The 21,645-nt window shown below is 39.6% G+C and overlaps 1 protein-coding gene across 1 annotated transcript; it reads right to left on the minus strand.

The window, feature by feature from the left end:
- Nucleotides 1-526: 526 nt before the first annotated feature.
- zgc:194312 (uncharacterized protein LOC794943 homolog) lies at nucleotides 527-8,159 on the minus strand. The gene is given in 3 exon segments (XM_047385126.1): nucleotides 527-3,475; nucleotides 6,772-7,232; nucleotides 7,234-8,159. Coding segments are annotated over 3 exon segments (1,080 nt in total). The 5' UTR covers nucleotides 7,714-8,159; the 3' UTR covers nucleotides 527-3,336.
- Between the last annotated feature and the right edge of the window lie 13,486 nt (nucleotides 8,160-21,645).

Below are 21,645 nucleotides of genomic sequence, written 5' to 3' on the forward strand. Positions count from 1 at the left end.
CGCCGCATTGAAGCAGTCATTTCTGCCAAAGGATTCCCGACCAAGTATTGAGTGCATAACTGTACATGATTATTTGAAGGTTGACGTTTTTTCTATTAAAAACACTTTTCTTTTATTGGTCGGATGAAATATGCTAATTTTGTGAGATAGGAATTTTGGGTTTTCATGAGCTGTATGCCACAATCATCTGTATTAAGACAATAAAAGACCTGAAATATTTCAGTTAGTGTGCAATGAATCTAAAATATATGAATGTTAAATTTTCATCATGACATTATGGAAAATAATGAACTTTATCACAATATGCTAATATTTTGAGAAGGACCTGTATTAATGAAATTAGGAGCATATGTCAGCATTGCTTGGATGGTTATTTTGCAACCTAACTAAGTCATCTTTTCTCTTTACTGCTGAGAAATAACCTCTCTTAGTTTCTGTTTAATTTAAAACTAAAGACTGAGGGAGCAAATTAAACATACATTTGTGAAATGGGACCAAAAAACCATCCATCTATTAACAGAAGAGGCTGAAATACCAATTTATTAGAATTTGAGTGTTAGATTTGCAAATAGGAAACCTGTTTCACAATCTTATCAGTTTATTTGCTTGGTTTGACACGATTTCGTGATCTAGCCTGTAACCTAAACACATCTGCTAAAATGGAAGACCGCTATTAATAGAAATACCTCACTAGTGAAGCTACATCAACTTGTTCACATAATGTAAGAACATTCACTATGAGTGTAACAAAAAAGGGGATGTAATGATTGAAACCATAATGCGATGTAATCGAAGGTGTTGCCTTTATTTAAAAAATGTTTTGGTATATTATGTCGTGTGTCCTGTTTTGCGTTTTGGAGGGGATAATGCACACTGTCATTGTTTTATTTAGCACTAGAGAAAAACAGAGTAAATTATGTCACCACTAAGGTTCTAGTGATTAAATAAAATGAATTAAAACATGATGTGAAAAAATCATGAAGTCACATATGTGAAATGTTTTGGTGTAAAGGGTCAACAAAATCTACTTCTAATGAAATGGTCTGATTTCTCTTTGTTGTTTTTTGTTAGACAAACCTTGTTTTGCATATATTTTAAAAAATAACTTTTTTAAGGTTACCGGGTTTTATGAAAGTTGGGGGAAAGTCCTGTGAATGTTCATTAAATGCTACAGAAAGGTTTGGTTAATAAACAATATTGTTGTACCTTTTAGCTAGCGTTTTCTTAACAAGCGAAAAGTTAGCTGGAACCTTTAGCAGTTTTAACAAAACCAACGTAGCTTAACAAAAACCACTGTTTGTATATATATTTTTTTATATATTTATTTGCCATCCTTTTTATGCCCTTCCCACCAATTTGTATATACTTATATTGAAATGTTTGAACATTGAGAGCAAAGTGGTCACATTCCTTGTTCGTGTGCTCAAACCTGGACAATAAAGCTAACTGTGATTCTGCAAAAGCTAGCATAGTTTAATACAATAAATGGGACATTATACATATGCTTATGTTTGTTTAAGTTATCTAGAATACTGGATCTGTTGGGAATTTTCCAACAAAGTTAACTCTAAGGTTTAGTTAGCATTTCCCAATCACTGGATTAGAGTTAGCTGTAAATTTTAGCAGTTTGTGTAAGCAAAAGGTTAACTGTAAAAAAGATTGTGTTTGTAACCTCTGTGTAACAAGTTTATAGGACTTAAAAATCAACTGGAAAAAAGATAAATGGGAAAGCCAATGCAATTTTCTGCCTCTTTTATCCAAATTATGCTAGTTTAACATGCCAGCAAAACTGAGCCAACAGAGTTTAGAGATGAAATGATTATAGGGGAAGCCGCTCCTGAACCACTTTTTCAACCATTTAGAGGTGGACTTGCTACTGTGCTTTGGGTCATTGATTTTTTCTGCAAGCCCAAATGCCCTTGAGCCCAAGGTCCCAATTCAATGGCTGAACATTCTCCTTTAGGATTTTCTGGTAGTGACTGATATTCAAGGTTTTCCTGAATTGCTGCATTAGCTTTATGCTTAATGTAACGGGACACATGCCTTCTAAAATGTTTTACCTTTTCATATCAGCCCACAGAATATTTTCCCAAAATCTTGAGGATCATCAAAACGTTTTGGGTAAATGTGAGATGGGCCAATGTGTTCTTTTTGGTCAGCAGTGCTTTTGGCTTTGGACCTCTACCCTGGCTTTAGAAATGGCTTCATAACCCTTTCCAGATAGATATATGTTGCTTTTTGGGATCCTTTAGCCTACTTCATGTTGTCAGACAGGTCCTATTCAAGTGATATCTTGATTCTGTAGATCAAACAATTAGAGTTTGGGTGTGGGTTGTGAAATTTATTAAAATAATGTGGATTTTCCATGGCACTGTGTTTTTCTAACTATGCAGAAACACAATGGCAAAATGCATAAATGATGCTAAAAATTTAATGTTTTTAATATTCTTTTTTTTATTTTTCTGGTGTTCTCAGATTTGCAGAAAAAAATTCAAGAAAGAAATTCACATTTTGAAATGTTCTGTAGCTTATGGTCTCAGTTGTAAAAACTTAAACAAAAAGGGTTATAAGTTTTTAAATAAATAGGTTGCAAGTTGCATAACGGTCTGATGAAGAAGCAGAAAGTGGACCATCTATGTGTTTTTCATCTGTCTAAAAGAAGAAATGTTACAAAGTCTATCTCCTTTTCTTCAAAGACTAGACCCTAATAAAAAAAAGAAATACGTTTAAAGTTTTTAAAGGTAAAACTATACAAATAACTTACAGTAGTTTTTATACAAAAGAACCTTACCCTTTTACAAACACTTGTGCTAAATTGTGCTTTGATGTTTCTCCAACCCAGGCTAAATCATAATTTCCTTCCCTGGGAAATAAAATGTCTTCATGTGAGCCGAATCTATGCAGTCCCCTCTGCTGATTTCTGTGTGAAGAAATCAGTGGATCAGGATTTTAAGGCTTTGCACAGTTTTAACTATCCACAGTATGAATGACACAAAACATCCAGGTGGCTGTATGTTCAAATATATCTCCCATGTCAGTCAGATAATCCCAAAAGAGGTCAGATTTAGGTGGATTGTAGCCTGATCAGTCACCCTGACCTGTCCAAGGAGTTCTACAATCGGATAACTGCTCCACCTAAGCTCGGAGGAGGAACCAGACGATGGAAAAAATTAGAAGGCAAGGTATAGCTTTCTCGACTCAATGCAGATTGTTTAAATGGTCTTATGAAAGGATTAATTAAAAGTGGTTCCTGAGTTCCTTACAGCATCAGATTAAAATATCTGCTGGAAAGCGAGGTTTTCCTGTCGCATCTTAATGCTGACCAGCTTTTTCCCATCAGGATTTGTCCGTAATTCCTTCGCATGAACGTGAGTCATGTGAGAAACTGGTAACTGGTAGCGGACCAGTCTCTACCTCCCGGTCTTCTTGTGGGACTTCCAGGGAGATGATGGTCTGAGCAGTTAGCGTCCGCTCCCTGAATGAGAAAACAAGGGTACAGAAAACAGCCAATGAGCTCATGCACCTCTTTGAACTCTTTTGAAATCTACTACACACCTATTATGAGGAAAGACAGTGTTAGTAATTGCTGTAATACCCGACCTGAAGCACATTGGCTTTTTTTAGACGCTCTTAGTTCCTGTGTAGTTAATCTTGTTTAGAAAATTGACAACTAATGTTTTGGAGCAGCTGCAGACCAACCAAAAATGCCTCCCTCAGCTCTGTCAGCATCTACACATCTGTGTGGTCTAAATGTTGCATGAAATGTGAACCTTTATTTAGACAGTTCATGTGACTTAACGCTGTTTACTTTAAATAGGGAAAGATCCTGAGTGACAATTTCCCACTGGACAACTTTATTGAAAATATCAGTTTTTATCCAAAGAAGGCAACCTAGCCCTGCAGGGACCCCAGGGCCCAACTGGGTCCTTTAGCCAATTATTTCCATTTTTAATAGTAAAAATTTTGTATTCATGCTAAATAATAATAATAATATATTTTCCCCGAGGTTCAAGGTTTGGATCACGGTTAAAAATGGCCACCTCACGTCTAAAAGCTATCTGCACACTGACAACACAGGATCCTCAGCCTAAATGGGCCCTATTGACGGCCATCCAAACAACATTATTTGGATACAATAAAATGTAGCCACTGCATAAGGTGATAGCTGTCAATAGTTCTTACATTTTTCCTATTAAATTACTAGTTATCAGCAGAACAAACATAAGTCTAAGCTGATTCCCACTGTTATTTTGTATGATTCATTGCATAGAAATAAGATATAGTACGGTATATATAATAGTCTGGATAACCCATTTACACTGCAAGCATTCCACTCTGCACTGCATTCACCAAATGTCTGTATTTTTCTTGATTAAATATGTGGCATAAACATGTAAATAATATTTCAAAAATGAATAAAAACTCCATAGTTATAATTAGGACTAAAGCTGATGAAAAGATTTAAGCTTTGAAAGGTAAAGACATTTTTCTGCAAGGATCTGTTTGGGTCCTGAGTGTCCTAAATGTGACTAAGGTGGGTTAAAGAAGATGTGTCGGTCTTCAGTAAATATAAGGAGAGATTCACTATTCAAAAAAATTGCAGATGCTTTAAATTTTAGGAATAAAGAAAGTTACTTATCTGAAACATCGTCAGGCAGCACTGCAATAAATAGACTCAGGAACACTTCTGCAAATTATTATAAGTAAACACGCCATTATGCTGCTTGCAGAAATGAAAGCTATAACTTTACTTTGCTATGATAAAAACAAACCGCCTAAAAGAGGGACGTTCATATTTTTTCCAGTCTGTCTTGGAAAACTTAGAATTTTCCAATCAAGAACTGAAATTCCTCTAGGAAACAATAGACCATAAATATTTCATGGTTCATCATCCAGCTTGCTATCAGCATTGAGTTGAAAAGCATCTTGATGTGCATACTCGGTTATCATAACACCTAAGCCCCGAGTTAAACTCCAAGAAGACCACTTGTAAAGATTTGATTTGCAAGAGGCTGACACATCTTGAATGATCACAAGAGGACAGAAGTGGAGACATCACGAGTGAACCAATGGTGTTACAGGTGGTTGCAGGAGCGTCTGATGGTCAGTCACAACAGTGAGGGAAGCCCACCACACACAGAGGATGCCTCGTACATGCATTAGACAGAACGAGCGTTGGGCTTGCATGAAGTTAGGTGGCTATATTGTTTAGCAGACATGTATGCGGGGCCTGTCATTCAGTTCAATTATTTATATAGGGCTAATTAAAAATAAATATCATATAAAGTCATTTTTGCAAGACAAATAAATCCAGTTTTTACCATGAATCACGTGTACATGAATCATCTCCTGTGTCTGGTGCCCTTCAATCACTGTTTTTGACTTACTGTCAGATGCTCCTGCAACTGCCTGTAGTACATTGCTCCGTTCATGATGGCACGACTTCTGCGCTCTGGTGCCAGCTTCAGATGTGCGAACTGCAAATCAAATCTTTTACATGCCCATCCAGGTCCTGCATGTGTACCAAACTACGTTCAAATGGGATCACATCCAGACATTTAGGTTTACTGACAGTAACCTAGCAGGTTATTTGTCAGTGATAGGACAGTAATTTTGGGAAGTGGAATATAAGGACCACACTGCAGTGGTTTCTGTGTGTTTTTCCCTTAAATACCCTGACCATCCTGCCACAGACCATCTGGTAGTGTTGCAACACACCCTCAAGCCAAGAAGCCAGCTATCCTGAGGTTGTGACCACATTGCTTGGTGATTCAGTGACAGCAGCAGGTTGTCTTCATTCGGGCTTTAATGGTTTTGCAAAAAAGGCACAAAAAAAAAAATTAAACTGGAATCAGGATTTAGGGAAACAGATCCCGCCATCTGAATCTTACTATTTTCAGTAAAATTATTGCTCATTTGAGCAAGACAATACAGAACTGACATTCCGGACATTTTCCGATACTGATTTGCTAAAAACTGGAGCGTGGGTGTTAACCTGACCTGCCTTAAGTGTTTCATCACATAGTGGAGAAATTCAGAAACAAACAAACAAACAAAAAAAAAGAACATTGAAAGAATGCAACACAGGAAGTTACAAATTCTTGCAGCTAACTTTAAATTTAATCAAAAGCTTCACTTTCCAATCAGAGGAACTGATTCAAATGACCCCTTGCAGACGAAAGAATTCATGCAACACTTTTTCAGCATAAAACTTTAAATGAAATCATTTGCAAAATATTGCTTGTCTTTTTTCAGAATATACCATCATTTGTTTCTATATTTTAATGCAATTGTAATTTAGAATACATTTCTTACCCTAACAAAGTATCAAATAACGTATTAGTAAATAATATTTTGAGCCTATATAGTAAAGCTTTTATCAGATAGGACAATGTTAGGTTAAAATCTTCTGGATGGTATTGATCTTCCACCAACAACCCTTCATCTTCTGGAGATGTTATCAACTAAGGTGAATTATTATAAAACGTATTTAAAATAAAAATGTTTACTTCTTAACATCCCTTGTTTCCTTATAAGAACAGGAATGCAGAATCAGCAGAAGCGCCTCCAGAAAGCTTTGGGTGGTACAAACCAAGCCAAACGCCTCTAGAGGTTTTAACTATGCTGTTGCTCTAAAGTGGTGCGGATAACAATGTGGGAAAAAAGAAGTGTAAGTTAATGAATTATTTAATTATGTCTTTGGTTAGGCCCTCCTGCATAACTCCACAGAAAGGAGAAAGATGTTGGACGGGTCAGCGGGATATAACCTACCTTCCTCTGGGTTGTGAATGGGGCCAGTTGGCTCTCACAGTCCAGCCGAGCGCAGCCTTCAGATGCCGGGAGCAGCAGGGGAACCGACGATTGAGCTGCTCCAGAAGTTCCTCTTTGCGCAAGCCGTAAACAACGGGCGCCACGCACTGCGCCATGCTGAAGAACGCAAAGATAACGACGGCAGACAGTTCTTTGGTCTCTGGCTTAATAATATTTCGCTTGGTCATAACTGTTAACATGTAGCTCACAAAGTTGGGCAGGATGTAAACGGCCAACTGGGTGCCGTGCAGAGCGATGGTCCTGCAGCCGGCCCGGTTCCGCCGGTTGAGAACTCCGAGCCGCCGTCCCTCCACCAGAATCCTGACGTAGCTGTAGAGGATGAGCAGCGTGCAGATCCCGATGAATAGAACCTTCTCCAGATCGCCTTTTTTCAGCTGGTCCCGGGCGCACCCGTCGTGGTCTTCACCCCTGGCGCCCCCCCCCCAGCTGGCCCCTCCCCAGCAGGCTGAGGGGGATCACCAGGGCCACCAGCCAGGTGAGCACGCCCAGCAGCCACGGCCAGTACGCGGCGGTGCAGACAGAGGTGTAGCGCATTGGGTGACACACGGCCACGAAGCGGTCCAGAGCCATGGCCGTGAGCGTCAGCAGGATGTTGGAGGCGCTGCTGATCAGGACGGTGATCATGGCCAGGCACGCAGAGCGGCCCGGCCGTGCGTCCAGGTAGTTCTGGTAGTAGAAGACGCTGCTCATGCCAAGGTGGACCAGAGCGGACACCAGCAGGTGGAAGACCAGCACGAAGCGCGCATGGCTGCGCAACCGCTTCTCCCGAACTATGGTCCAGTTGATGATGAGGTTGAAGAAGAGAAGAACCGAGAAGGAGACGGTGGACACACCAAAGCGCACGCAAGTGTAGTCCTGCACCTCCGTGGTGTTGTTCGACATTATTCCTTAGCTGGGTTTGGATAGATTGGAGTGATGCTGATGGTGGGAAAGAAACCAGTTCCGCCGCATGATCCTCTCTGTCTGCTTCCTCACTGAAGACTAACTCGGTCTTCCGCTGCGCCCGGAAGACCGACTCGTTTTCACGCTCACATGTTTGTCACGTCTGTGTTTTTGTCAAGTCTCGCCGACATAGTGGCTGGCTGTCCGGAAACACAAATAAACACCCATCCATTTCTCTCAGGTCGGAATAATTCTAATTCTGATACTAAAAGAGGAGATGAGAAAGTTTTACTAAACCTAAACTCCCCTTTTTAAGTTTTTTTTCCCCCAAATTAGTTTTAGTCATAATCTGGAATAATCAGAATCAGCTTTATTGCCAAGTTCGTGCATACTAACAAGGAATTTGCCTCCGGTACACTTTGCTCTTTGGTTTTGTTTTTGCATTACAGAATATACAAATTTACAATGTACACATATCTAATAAAAAGGTGCATTTGCAACATCTGTATGCTGTTGTTTTGTACTCTATTGAATGTTCATCAGAGAAACAGCCTGGCGGAAGAAACTGTCACTGTGGCGGCTGGTTTTAGTAAACAGTGCTCTGTAGCGGCGACCTGAAGGTAAAACTCTGAACAGTTTATGTGCAGGGTGTGTGGGGTCTGCAGAGATTTTGGCAGCTCTTTTCTTGACCCTTGACCTGTATAAGTCCTGGATGGAGGGAAGGTCAGCTCTGATTATTAAGAGCAGATTAATTCAGTCCAAGTTTGACCTGTATATTTATTGCGGTTTTCTTGCTTGCTGAGGTGCTTTTTTATGTGGCCTTATGGCTCAACACCCAGGGAGTCTTTGATTCGAGGGTGGAACAAGCACAGAGAAAAAAAAGTCATCATCACTTGCTGCCCTGAAAGAGTTTTCTGTCGCTTATTGCTCTGTTCGTTTACTGAACCGCAGATTGAGTGCTCTTGGTTCCTCTTGTGTTGTGCAGATTAAGCTCTATGAAAAAATATGGCTGCACAGTGCTGCTGGTGACTGACACTGAAGTTGGTATCTGATGAGATGAGATTATGCTAAATTAGAGGGTGATTTCACCAGATTTTCATTTTCTTGGTTTAAATCTAAAATATTTAGGGTGGTCAAACCTGAGCTGGAAGTTTTGTGGAAAAAACCACAATACACTGGTGAGTTAAAACCTGGGCTAACTTTTTCTGTATGACACATTGAAACCAATGTGTCAATATGAAACGTTTGAAATAAAGGTTTTCATCTACAACAGTGTTGTAATAAAAATGGGAACAACATTTAAAAAGGTAGTACTGCATAATTTATTTCTGAGCAGTTGTGGCATCCCCTGACAGAATGGGGCTCTGGGCAGAGGGCCGTATCACTCAAATCTCAGATTACTTCAGTAGTATCAAATTAAACACAACGAAATCAAAAATATTCAAATATTTCATCCTGTGTATATCAGAAGCAGTTTCTGTAATACATTTCAGTCAATAGTCTGATCTTTTTGTGCAGCTGAGACAAACGTTTTCTTAACTTTCTATCAGTACTGCACATAAACGTTCATACATTTTCTGTAGATGTATCTGAATAATAGATTAAATTACATGTTATTGCTGAGAAAAGTATAGGGTTTAGGAGTTATAGAGTTAGGATTTACAAAATCATGTCTGCCTGCTAAATAGCAACATAATAATATTTTTTATTACTCAATATTCAGAAATGTCAATAATTTCCTTTTTAAACTGCTTTACTTGCATGATACATTTAGTTTATCCTCCAACAAGCTTCTCACCGTGGTTTAGTGGCATTCTGGCCCATTGCTCCTGTCATCACTGGTGGAAGTGAGTCCGGTTTGTAGGCCACCTTTCTCACAAACACCTTTTCAGCTCTGTTCACCCATTTCTATGGGACTGAGATCAGGAGTTTTGTTGTAATCCTAACTGAACTAAAACAGGAAATGTTTAATCTGATTTAATGTCAGATATTGAGAAGAAATATGGTTACATGTCTTTTCATACAATTTATGAAAATATGTGGTAAAGTCAGAACTTGCTGCCTTGCTTCAAAACCAGCGTTCTCTTTAGACTCAGTTCTGATGTTCTGACATATTTCTTAGGATTTTGTAGGCTTTCATTGGTCCTTTAATGATTACCATTATCCAGACTGTTTCATCCATGAAAGTTCATCCATTGATATTAACTTTATCCAACATGGGAAAATACCTCTGCATCTTTGTAGTTTGTGTAATTTGTGTTCTTATACGAATAGTTAGTGACTGCAGTGGGGTTTAAACTCAAGGTGGCGTTTCTAAAATCCTTTGCAGCCTGATCAACATCAGTGGTCCTTTTAAAGGCAACCAGAAGTCTCATTTGCTGTTTAATGACCTGCTACACATCCTTGAACAACATCCTTATACTTTGAATAGCGCCGGATATGCATTTACCGTACATCTGAATGTCACAATTTTTATTGGAACCACTCGACCCTCAAGCAGAAATGTTGTATTAAATAACTGTGATCACCTGATGTTTTAATTTGCCACTGCATTGTGGTGCAGTTGGTAGTACTGGCTTTGCAGCAAGTAGGTCCTGGGCTTGACTCCTGGCCAGGGGTCTTTCAGCATGGAGTTTACGTGTTCTCCCCGTCCATACATGAGATTTCTCCGGGTACTCCGGCATCCTCCCACAGGCCAAAACCATGACTGTTATGTTAATTAGTCTTTCTATATTGCCCATAGTTATGGATGGGTGTATGCATGGTTGTTTGTCCTGTGTCTCTGTGTTGCCCTGTGATGACTGGTGACCTGTCCACGGTGTACCCTGCCTCTCGCCAATAGACTGCTGGAGATAGGCACCAGCTCCCCTGTGACTCACTATGGAAGAAGCTGGGTATAGAAAATGGATGGATGTTTTTATTTGGCAATTTGGGGTCATTTTCTCTTTTATAATAAAAATCAAGTTTATCTCCTAATAATAGATTAATAACTACCAGTTAATGTAGAATTACATGTAATCTCGCTTACTAAAGTTGTGTTTTTGTTATGAATCAGCAGTTTTGAAATGACAGCTTAAAATTAATTTAAAACTCTTTTTACACATTTTAACATTAGGATGTTTCAGAACTCACAGCTACACTCACAGTTAACATTTTTTTTTACTGCAAAACTGAAATATATAAAGAGCTAATTAATATTAAAAATATTAATTATTGTTTAAAAAAAACACGTCTGCCCCCTGCTGGTGATTTAAACCTCTGCACCATTCAGCAGAGCTACAGTTCATTTAGTCAAGTACTTTTCAGACATAGTAGGTGTAACCTGGTTGGGCCTTGGGGGCCCAAATGCACCAGAATTCATGCAAGTCAGGCTGAGTAATTATCCACATGCCCACATTGACAGTTCTTCAGTTTGAGAACAGGTTCCAGAGCGCAACTGTTTGAAAACGACCTGGTCTCCGTTGTCGTGTAGATGGGAAAAATGTAATCTTTCTTTTGGGGATGACCTGGCTGACTGAAATCTGTAGAAATTAATGCACACAACATGCCGACCAATTTAAAACCCACAAAAGATGAAGATATCAACAATATGTTAGAATTATGATTATTGATTAATTAATGTTTATCAATAATTATAATTAAAAATCATAATTTGACAAAATTTATTTCTTAACCAAAATCCTCATTTATGAATCGAGACCAGAGATGTCATCTGGTGTTGTAATTGTGGCTCAACGCCTCTGATAATTACAACCGTTAAATACTCAGTAATAATTAATAACTGTTACCAGAGATGTCACTGTTTAATCGACCATTTCTGCCGAAACGTGTGGAACTTCAACCTTATCTTGACTGACGAATCACCCTTGTACAAAATAAACACAGAACACCTTCTGTTTATCTATGTGAACATTTATTAAATCACAGCCCTGATACAATCCGCTCTTCCGATTTAATAATCTTCACCTACTCAAACATGCAAAGTTCTACACAAAAGGGGTAAAATATCTAACTAAACAAAATAAAGCAAAACAGCAGTTTTAGGATCAAACCAGCAGTTATGGCAAAAATGATAATATGACAAAAGGGATGTGGTGGTGAGTGGAGGTTGGGGCACAGCTCAAACTGTAACTCAGTTATACTCAGTCATAAATCCTCCCCCAACGCTGGTTGAGGTGAGCAGACAAAGGGTTATAAAACTTTTGGCGGCAAGCTAGTAAGCAGTAAGGTTGAAGACAAAGAAAATGGTGAATTTCACCATGAGGTTATTTTAACAGCCCAGTCTCACCTGCGCTTGCTCTCAGGTGTTCAATAACCCCGCAAGACACACACAAAGCTGGGTATCACAGCGGCTTCCAGACATCCAACCTGGCACATGAAAGTTTCAATAAAAAGGTTACATGCACATATCATTCAGAACACATTAGATTAAATAGCGAATCTCATCGCACTAAAACCTCCTGTACCCTGCCCAGACTTTCTAAGAAAGAAATAAAGATAAAGGATGGGTTTTACTTGTCGTTGTCTTCCTTCTGAGCGGAGTTGAGGGTGAGTGGGGTGGAAGTTGGAAGTTAATGTGCGTCCACAGTTAACTTCAAGAAAAGCGGTCAATCTTCGTCCTTTGTCCTCCTTGGCAAAAAGGGAAAATATGAACTGACCATCAGCAGTAGACTAGAACCAAAACAAGGTGGCGATTCGTCTCCTTGAAACTCCGTGGGTTTTTGTTACGTGTTAAGCTCACGTCTTCGATAGGCAAAGTGAAATTTCTGGCCTTCTTATTCCAGAAACCTCTTTTATGAATTTTTCGTTGGCCAACGAAGGAGAATAAATGAAATCCACTCGGGACTCTTCTCCAGATGATGCTTCAGATGTTGGTAACCGTGTTAGAGTCTCCAGCTGAAGGCAAATGGTGGGTCGTCTCATCCTCTGTTATATAGTTGACGGTGGCCTCAGGACTGCGACGCCCCTGTCTCATCAGCCATGGGGGGCGACGGGATCTGTAGGCACGGACTGTCCTGGATACAAAATGGCCGAAAATGCCAGGAGGCCTGGTGGCGTCCAGCAACGTGCAAATGGTCCAATATTCAGCAAACAAGTGGTCCAACAAATAACAAAGCTGGAATGCAGAGTACTTAATTTTGCTGCTGACTTTTGAACCTAACGACGTTTCTCAGACAAAGTGTTCATTTTCTCCCCGTTTTGCTGGGGAGTTACGGCATTTTCATGTCTACTGTTGCCCTGTGAACGGAGATTGTAATTAAAACATTGTCATGTAGGGGAGAGTGGGGTAAATTGAGCCATTTCTCACTTATGCTGACCTCTAGGCAAGGGAAAGTGGTACGCAAGTAAAACCAAAACGTCTACATTTATGTCAGGATATTTCTTGTCGGTGGAGATGTTAAGAATGCATCCATGACATCCTAAAAACAAAGTGGTCTGGTCAAAGTCAGGGGGTAAATGGACCTATTTACTTTTTCCAATTTAAACCCGAGTGTCATTTTGAATTATCCTAAAGGGAATTTTAAACTACATATAACAAGTCAAATACAAGTGTATTGTTTAAAAATATTTTAATAAAAATGAGGATACAACAATTGAACACTGTCACAGTATAACAACTGCAATGAACTCACAAAAAACAATACTGTGGTTTTCTCAACAATTTAACTACACCTCAAGGTTGCCGTGAAATATTTATTTCTACTCTCTCAGTGCAGGTCCTCCAGCCTTTTGAGGTGGAGGTAGCTTCTTCGCTTTGAGGGAAAACTGCCACATCATCTTCCTTGAAAACAAAGGTTGGGTTCTCTTTAGCTGTCCTCCCTCTGATTCTTTGAAGAAATCTTGAACTCACTTCTTCGCCTTCCAGATTGTCAGCCAAACCAATCTAAGGGTATAGCTCCTGTGTTTGGTTGCAAAGGGAATTATAACAAAGTCACCAACAGGTCTGTGCTTTCTGGTTCACTTCTCTCATCCTCAGATGTGTCATCAAGTGGGACGGGAACATCGCTCTCAGAGCTGCTGCTCACTGTGTTTCTCTTCCTGATTTGTTTTTTCTTCAGCTTTCCTTTTTCTTTTATGTTACTTTGCTTTTTTGGCTGCTGCTTCTTTTCCCTCTCTTTGTGGATCGTCTGCTTTTCAGGTGTATCGGTTAGGATTCTTAATACGCTTTCGCTTTGTTTGTGCCATGGGATGTGGACCTTTAGGTAAGCGCAGGATATCTTCTGCAGACACATATGCAGTGTGACTGAGACACGCATCGGTGTCACCTGGTAAAGGACATCCATGTCTAGAGGCTGATGAAGGCAGCATAGAAGTTATGGAGGTTGTAGTAAGGGGTGGGTTATCTGCGATAGATGGAGCTGCTGGAGTAGAAGACTGTAGTCCATTGTTTGCTCTGTCTGACACCATAGATGGCGCAAACTCTGCATCTGGGCAAATACAGGTCCTTCTCAAAATATTAGCATATTATGATAAAGTTCATTATTTTCCATAATTTCATGATGAAAATTTAACATTCATATATTTTAGATTCATTGCACACTAACTGAAATATTTCAGGTCTTTTATTGTCTTAATACGGATGATTTTGGCATACAGCTCATGAAAACCCAAAATTCCTATCTCACAAAATTAGCATATTTCATCCGACCAATAAAAGAAAAGTGTTTTTAATACAAAAAACGTCAACCTTCAAATAATCATGTACAGTTATGCACTCAATACTTGGTTGGGAATCCTTTGGCAGAAATGACTGCTTCAATGTGGCGTGGCATGGAGGCAATCAGCCTGTGGCACTGCTGAGGTCTTATGGAGGCCCAGGATGCTTCGATAGCGGCCTTTAGCTCATCCAGAGTGTTGGGTCTTGAGTCTCTCAACGTTCTCTTCACAATATCCCACAGATTCTCTATGGGGTTCAGGTCAGGAGAGTTGGCAGGCCAATTGAGCACAGTTATACCATGGTCAGTAAACCATTTACCAGTGGTTTTGGCACTGTGAGCAGGTGCCAGGTCGTGCTGAAAAATGAAATCTTCATCTCCATAAAGCTTTTCAGCAGATGGAAGCATGAAGTGCTCCAAAATCTCCTGATAGCTAGCTGCATTGACCCTGCCCTTGATAAAACACAGTGGACCAACACCAGCAGCTGACACGGCACCCCAGACCATCACTGACTGTGGGTACTTGACACTGGACTTCTGGCATTTTGGCATTTCCTTCTCCCCAGTCTTCCTCCAGACTCTGGCACCTTGATTTCCGAATGACATGCAGAATTTGCTTTCATCCGAAAAAAGTACTTTGGACCACTGAGCAACAGTCCAGTGCTGCTTCTCTGTAGCCCAGGTCTGGGGAATGCGGCACCTGTAGCCCATTTCCTGCACACGCCTGTGCACGGTGGCTCTGGATGTTTCTACTCCAGACTCAGTTCACTGCTTCCGCAGGTCCCCCAAGGTCTGGAATCGGCCCTTCTCCACAATCTTCCTCAGGGTCCGGTCACCTCTTCTCGTTGTGCAGCGTTTTCTGCCACACTTTTTCCTTCCCATAGACTTCCCACTGAGGTGCCTTGATACAGCACTCTGGGAACAGCCTATTCGTTCAGAAATTTCTTTCTGTGTCTTACCCTCTTGCTTGAGGGTGTCAATAGTGGCCTTCTGGACAGCAGTCAGGTCAGCAGTCTTACCCATGATTGGAGTTTTGAGTGATGAACCAGGCTGGGAGTTTTAAAGGCCTCAGGAATGTTTTGCAGGTGTTTAGAGTTAACTCGTTGATTCAGATGATTAGGTTCATAGCTCGTTTAGAGACCCTTTTAATGATATGCTAATTTTGTGAGATAGGAATTTTGGGTTTTCATGAGCTGTATGCCAAAATCATCCGTATTAAGACAATAAAAGACCTGAAATATTTTAGTTAGTGTGCAATGAATCTAAAATATATGAATGTTAAATTTTCATCATTACATTATGGAAAATAATGAACTTTATCACAATATGCTAATATTTTGAGAAGGACCTGTATATGAAAATCCCCAAGGACCTGAATTTAGAAACTATATTCCATGGTGTCATTACTGACATAACATCTCATTCACACATCTGACAATCTGGTATGGTGGCTGTTTTACCATGACTCAGGCCATGGAATTGGTCAGCAAGTTGTTTGATGTGGTCTGCAAGCTCCTTCTTCATCTCCTCTGTGAAGACTCTTTTTACCAGTGCTGTCCCACTGTACCCCACTGTTTTCACTTTATTTTCCTCATTCTGGTTTACGAATCTGCACAGTGTTGATCTGTCAATCTTTCTTTTTTGCTACTGCTCTTATGGATTTTCCTGCCTGTATCTTAGTGGCTGGTCTCTTCATCTCCTCAACGGGTGTTGACCCCCAGTCTGTCTTTCTGCTGAACAGATGTTAGACAATGAAACTGAAACACCTGGTTTTAGACCACAATAATTTATAAGTATGGTTTAGGGCCTCCTTTTGCAGCCAATACAGCGTCAATTCGTCTTGGGAATGACATATACAAGTCCTGCACAGTGGTCAGAGGGAGTTTAAGCCATTCTTCTTGCAGGATAGTGGCCAGGTCACTACGTGATACTGGTGGAGGAAAACGTTTCCTGACTCGCTCCTCCAAAACACCCCAAAGTGGCTCAATAATATTTAGATCTGGTGACTGTGCAGGCCATGGGAGATGTTCAACTTCACTTTCATGTTCATCAAACCAATCTTTCACCAGTCTTGCTGTGTGTATTGGTGCATTGTCATCCTGATACACGGCACCGCCTTCAGGATACAATGTTTGAACCATTGGATGCACATGGTCCTCAAGAATGGTTCGGTAGTCCTTGGCAGTGACGCGCCCATCTAGCACAAGTACTGGGCCAAGGGAAAGCCATGATATATCAGCCCAAACCATCACTGATCCACCCCCATGCTTCACTCTGGGCATGCAACAGTCTGGGTGGTACGCTTCTTTGGGGCTTCTCCACACCGAAGACTGGCTACCAGGCTGGTCCAATTTAGCCATGAAACCTCCCACACTAAAATGACAGGTGTTTCAGTTTCATTGTCCAACCCCTGTTCTTGGCATTATTACTTTTTTAAAGTGTATTAAATATTAGGAAGAAAAAAAAACAGCTACGTAATATCACATTAAAATATACTTTTTGAAATTTTAGACATAATGTTACTCATGCTTCATAGTTGGGTAGGTTGAACCACTGGCTCAACAGCCTCACAGCCAGCACTATGGAAAAAATCACCTAGCTTAGCAATTCAAGCTATTTTTTGGCTAAATGGTTCACATGGTTTAATACGCGAGTAAATCATCAGCATTTATAATATACATTTTTAGACCTGTATAAATTAACTTTCACATAACAATCAATAGCTGAAATGTAAAAGACATTTAGTTTGATAAGCAAAAAACAGTTTTTTGTAAAGAAAACATGCATGCCGCATTGCCATATGCTTTTACCAATCACAGGGACAGCAAAATGGATGGTTCTTGCAGAATTTATGGTCACAAGACAACAAAGATGTACCATTACCCAGATACAGGGGGTGGGTGTACCCAGCTGTTCATCTTGCACACTCTCCCCTAGATGTGTTAACAGATACGGAAAATAAACCCTGTTTTCAATGGATCATTACCGCGTAAACTGGGCCTCAGTCTAAAGTAGTCCTAATGCTTATAAAGCATTGGATATGCTCTTTTTTTGTGTGTTTTCACATAGAGAATAAAGGCTACATAAATCTCAAGTTGTATTGAATTTGTTCAATGTAGAACAATCCAACAACAACAATCCAAGTATTTTTTAACTAAAAACAGTCTAGATTAATTAAATTAATTAATTTTAATTAATTAATTTTAGTGTGTACCTGGAAGCTTCAGCTCAGATACCAACTTCTGAACAAACATGCAAATAGACTGTTTGGCAGGTTTGGCACCGGACAGATTATGTTTTTGGCTTGTGGCACCCCCTAGGCTATGGCCGCCCTAGGCAGAGTGCCCTATTACCCATATAAAAATATTACTACTGGTTGCACATATACTAAGATAAACATTCATCTTTAAGTTAACAGCATAATAATGCAAAGGTAAGCTTGTGTCAGAGATGGGGAAACATTTCAGGCACACTTTTTGAAGATAGATAGGCTAGAATGTTTTTTTCTGTGGTTGCTTAAGGTACCATTTTGCTTGACTCCTCCTCAAAAAGAAATGTCAAAGAAATAATGTAACATAGTACATTTCTTCCACATCACATTCTAGACAACGTTTTATGTAAATTACTATACATTCAAACTCAGGCACTTTCTTCTTCAACATAACTTCGGAGTAAAAAAATTACGAGGTGCAAAAATAGCTGGAATTCACTATTTATTTAAAGGAAATTAAGAGCTATTCAGTATGATCATTTAAACCCTGCATCTATGTTTTACTCTAAGCTCAAGAAAGCCTTATAGAAAAATGAGGACATTAAATATTGAAAAGAAAAAAAAAATTGTGCTGTACTTTAACCATCTATGGCTGATCAGAATCAGTTTTATTCGCCATATTTGTGCACACAAACAAGAACTTTGACTTCGGTTCTGCTTTGCGGTAAGACATTGACAGCATTGATGGTAATTCTCCCCACAACCTCATGATGGCGCCATTGTAGCAAACTAGTTCCTTGCCTCTTGATCGCGACCTCACCTGCAGATGGGAATAAACTCCCAGCAGGTCATTCTCTATGAAGTTTTCTTTTGCAAAAATGTTTTTCCTAGTGTGACAGAATGCTCCTTTCCTCTTGGCATCTTTTATGCTGAGGGTAGACAGTTTAGAGTCATTTATTTCTTTTTTCATCTTCTACCTGCTGTATTTATGTTTTATTTCTATATCTTTTTTCTTTATCTTTAACGGTCTCTTCATCTTTCTGTATCTTTCTTTATCACATCTTTTATCTGTTTCTGTCTCTTTCTGTCTTTCCGTCTTTTATTTACATGATGTATTATTCTATCATGTACGTATTTAATTACCAAGCTCAGTCTTATAGAGCCTGGGGGGTTGTTTCACCAAGTCAGGTCAAAACCTTTTATTCGGTGGTGACTGGACATTTGCTGTGTGTCAGAGGTAGGACATGAAACACTTGGGCACTTAACATTTGGACGGCATTGACAAAATAAATTGTAAACTTGTAAATTATTTCCATGAAGATAAATTGCCTCATTTTGCTCCACTTCTGCCTCTTTCAACAATAACAAAAAAACACAACAACACAGTAACAACAGTTGTACTCACTAAATGTTGGATTAGGATACAGACCATTGTGATAAATATATATTTGGAAAACAACAAAGTTCTTCTTGACAAAATCTCAACAAAAACACATCATAATATCCTTCATAAACGTAACATTTATTGCAGGGCTATAGAGTGTTCATACTGTTAGATCCAGACCCTGTAAATACCTAGAGTGAAAGTAGCCCCTAAAGCTATCCCACATGCCATAGAGGGCTCAGTTGGGGGATTTAGCTCATTTTCTTTCTGTGTCAAGAGCACATGGTATAATATAAAAGCTGGCATTTTCTCTAGTATATTGTGGCAGTGCATTTCAAGAAAGAAGGAGTTGCTTGAGAGGAGAAAGTAGAGAAGACATGGGCTTAAACTCAACAGACTGTTATGATGTTTTTATGGGTAACTGTTTACATAGTGCAGAAAGGCATTAAATAAAATGAACTAAAAATACAAAGACAGTTCTGGTGGAAACAGGAAAGTTGAGGTGCACATTTAATTCTGCCGTGATTTGGGCAGCCGTGGTTTTATGTTTTTTGGATACAATCCAGGTTAGCACCCGAACATCCTTTTCAGACAGCTTCCTCTTGCATCCACAGTTAATCCTGTTGGATGTGGTTCGTCCTTCTTGGTGGTATGCTGACATTACCCTGGATACCGTGGCTCTTGATACATCACAAAGACTTGCTGTCTTGGTCACAGATGCGCCAGCAAGACGTGCACCAACAATTTGTCCTCTTTTGAACTCTGGTATGTCTGGTAGTGCAGAAAGGCATTAAATAAAATGAACTAAAAATACAAAGACATATCCGACTGAGATTTGTGACACAGAAAGCAAATATAAGGAAAAAGACAAGGGCTTTGTCTTCTTGGCGTGTTTGATGTATGCGAGGAGACCAGGGGTGAGACAGGTCGGTGTCTCAGAAAGACCATCTCTCCTGTTTGCAGCGTCCATGGAGAGGGTGGACACTCTGATGGGTGCTGGCTGCTGCTGCCTTCTCCATTTAAACTCTTCCTACACACTGGACATGCTGTGTGGCCGTAGAGCAGAATATAAATTACATTAGCTTTAGGCAGTTTTCTCACAAGAGTTTTAACAATTTGTCTCCTTTTTTAAGTCCTGCTTGACACAATGCTCAGGTTATTCTTTATCCTTTGTCTGGTAAGTAAACTATACTTCAGCAAACTCCCCCACTGCTAATGTTGAATGACTGGTAGAGTAGGGCAACTAATTCTGCATTTAGCATCTATTAATGTATAGTTGGTGCATTTCACATTCCTTTAAGCCAATTCTAAAGGCAAAGCTGACAAAATTCAATATGAGATTATTATTCTGTGCCATTAACCTCCAATTCTCTGCAAAAACTATTAAAAACACATTAATTAGCCACATATTTGCATTGGGCAACACTGTTCCTTCATTACAATAAACAATAGAAAATGTCTATTATGAGTCGACCTCACATAAATGTTTCTACCAAGTAGCCAAAACATGTTCTAAATTACTTTAGGTCCTAAAACCCAAATGAGCACTGTGAATATCATACAGTATAAGGTATTAAATGTCATTAAGGATCTGTTTTGTGAGTTTATTTTACAAAAGCTCAACTCTCTTTGTTATGACTTACTATTTCCAGCCATTGTACATTCTGAATGGAAGAAGTGGTTATAGGGCAGCTGACTCGCTCTCCCACTGTGAAGTTCTCTCTGTGCACTGGACATGAAGCAGTATACGGGAGAAATAAAAGTGTTTATCAATAGCCCTGTGGAAAAAGACCCAACAGACACCGTACCACCATGCCAGCCGTGGCTTTTCACACAGACGTTGTTCCATCACTGTTACCACTCATGTTCATGGCGCACAGGTGGACCAATTCAGACCCCTCGTTCACACTCCATACCTTTCAATACTCCCAGAAAATAATGCTATGTGAAAGCAGCTATGGATAGTCGGACTCAAAATTTTATTGCCAGAAAATGAGATGAGAAGTCTGCTTATATTTAACAACAGCCATCAGACCAAATGCACAATATTGGGCACAATTAAACCGGTATAACCACTTCAATAAACACAGAATGTATTATGTATAACAAGCTTAAACTGACTAAATACCTACTTCTCGGGCTTTAATAAGAATTTTAAGGACAACTAAGGAGTTTGGCATAATAATGTACATCTGCTGTCAGGAATGTCAAATCAGTTACTAGTCAAATCCCCCCTTTGATAATGGTAGGGGAAATGCTGTGCAGTCATTGTAAAAGTAAGTACATCCTCATTCACCCACTAGGATATAATCATGTAAATGGACTAGTCTATGCCAGTTTCTAAAATGATTTCGATCAAATATTAAGTGTCAATAATTATTTAACTAAGATGAAGTCAAAATGAAAAGATTCGTAAGTACCTATGTGCAACCCCCAAACCTCAGGAAAGGGGAAGATAAGTCATGTTTGTTAGAGTAATTAACAATTTGTCATTAATTAATGATTAATACTGGGTTGAATAAAAGTAATGTTTGTGTGTCATAAATTAGTTAAAAACTTTAGTTTTTTTGTGTCTGGGGGCTGGGGTTGCTGGGTGCAGTGGGGGACTGGGTACTGGAGTAATGACTAAAACTGGCAGCCTGTAAGCTTTCAGCACACCGACTAGGAGGAAGAAAATGGTG

This window comes from Girardinichthys multiradiatus, chromosome 14, assembly GCF_021462225.1.
Source record: "Girardinichthys multiradiatus isolate DD_20200921_A chromosome 14, DD_fGirMul_XY1, whole genome shotgun sequence".
NCBI classification, from domain to species: Eukaryota; Metazoa; Chordata; class Actinopteri; order Cyprinodontiformes; family Goodeidae; genus Girardinichthys; species Girardinichthys multiradiatus.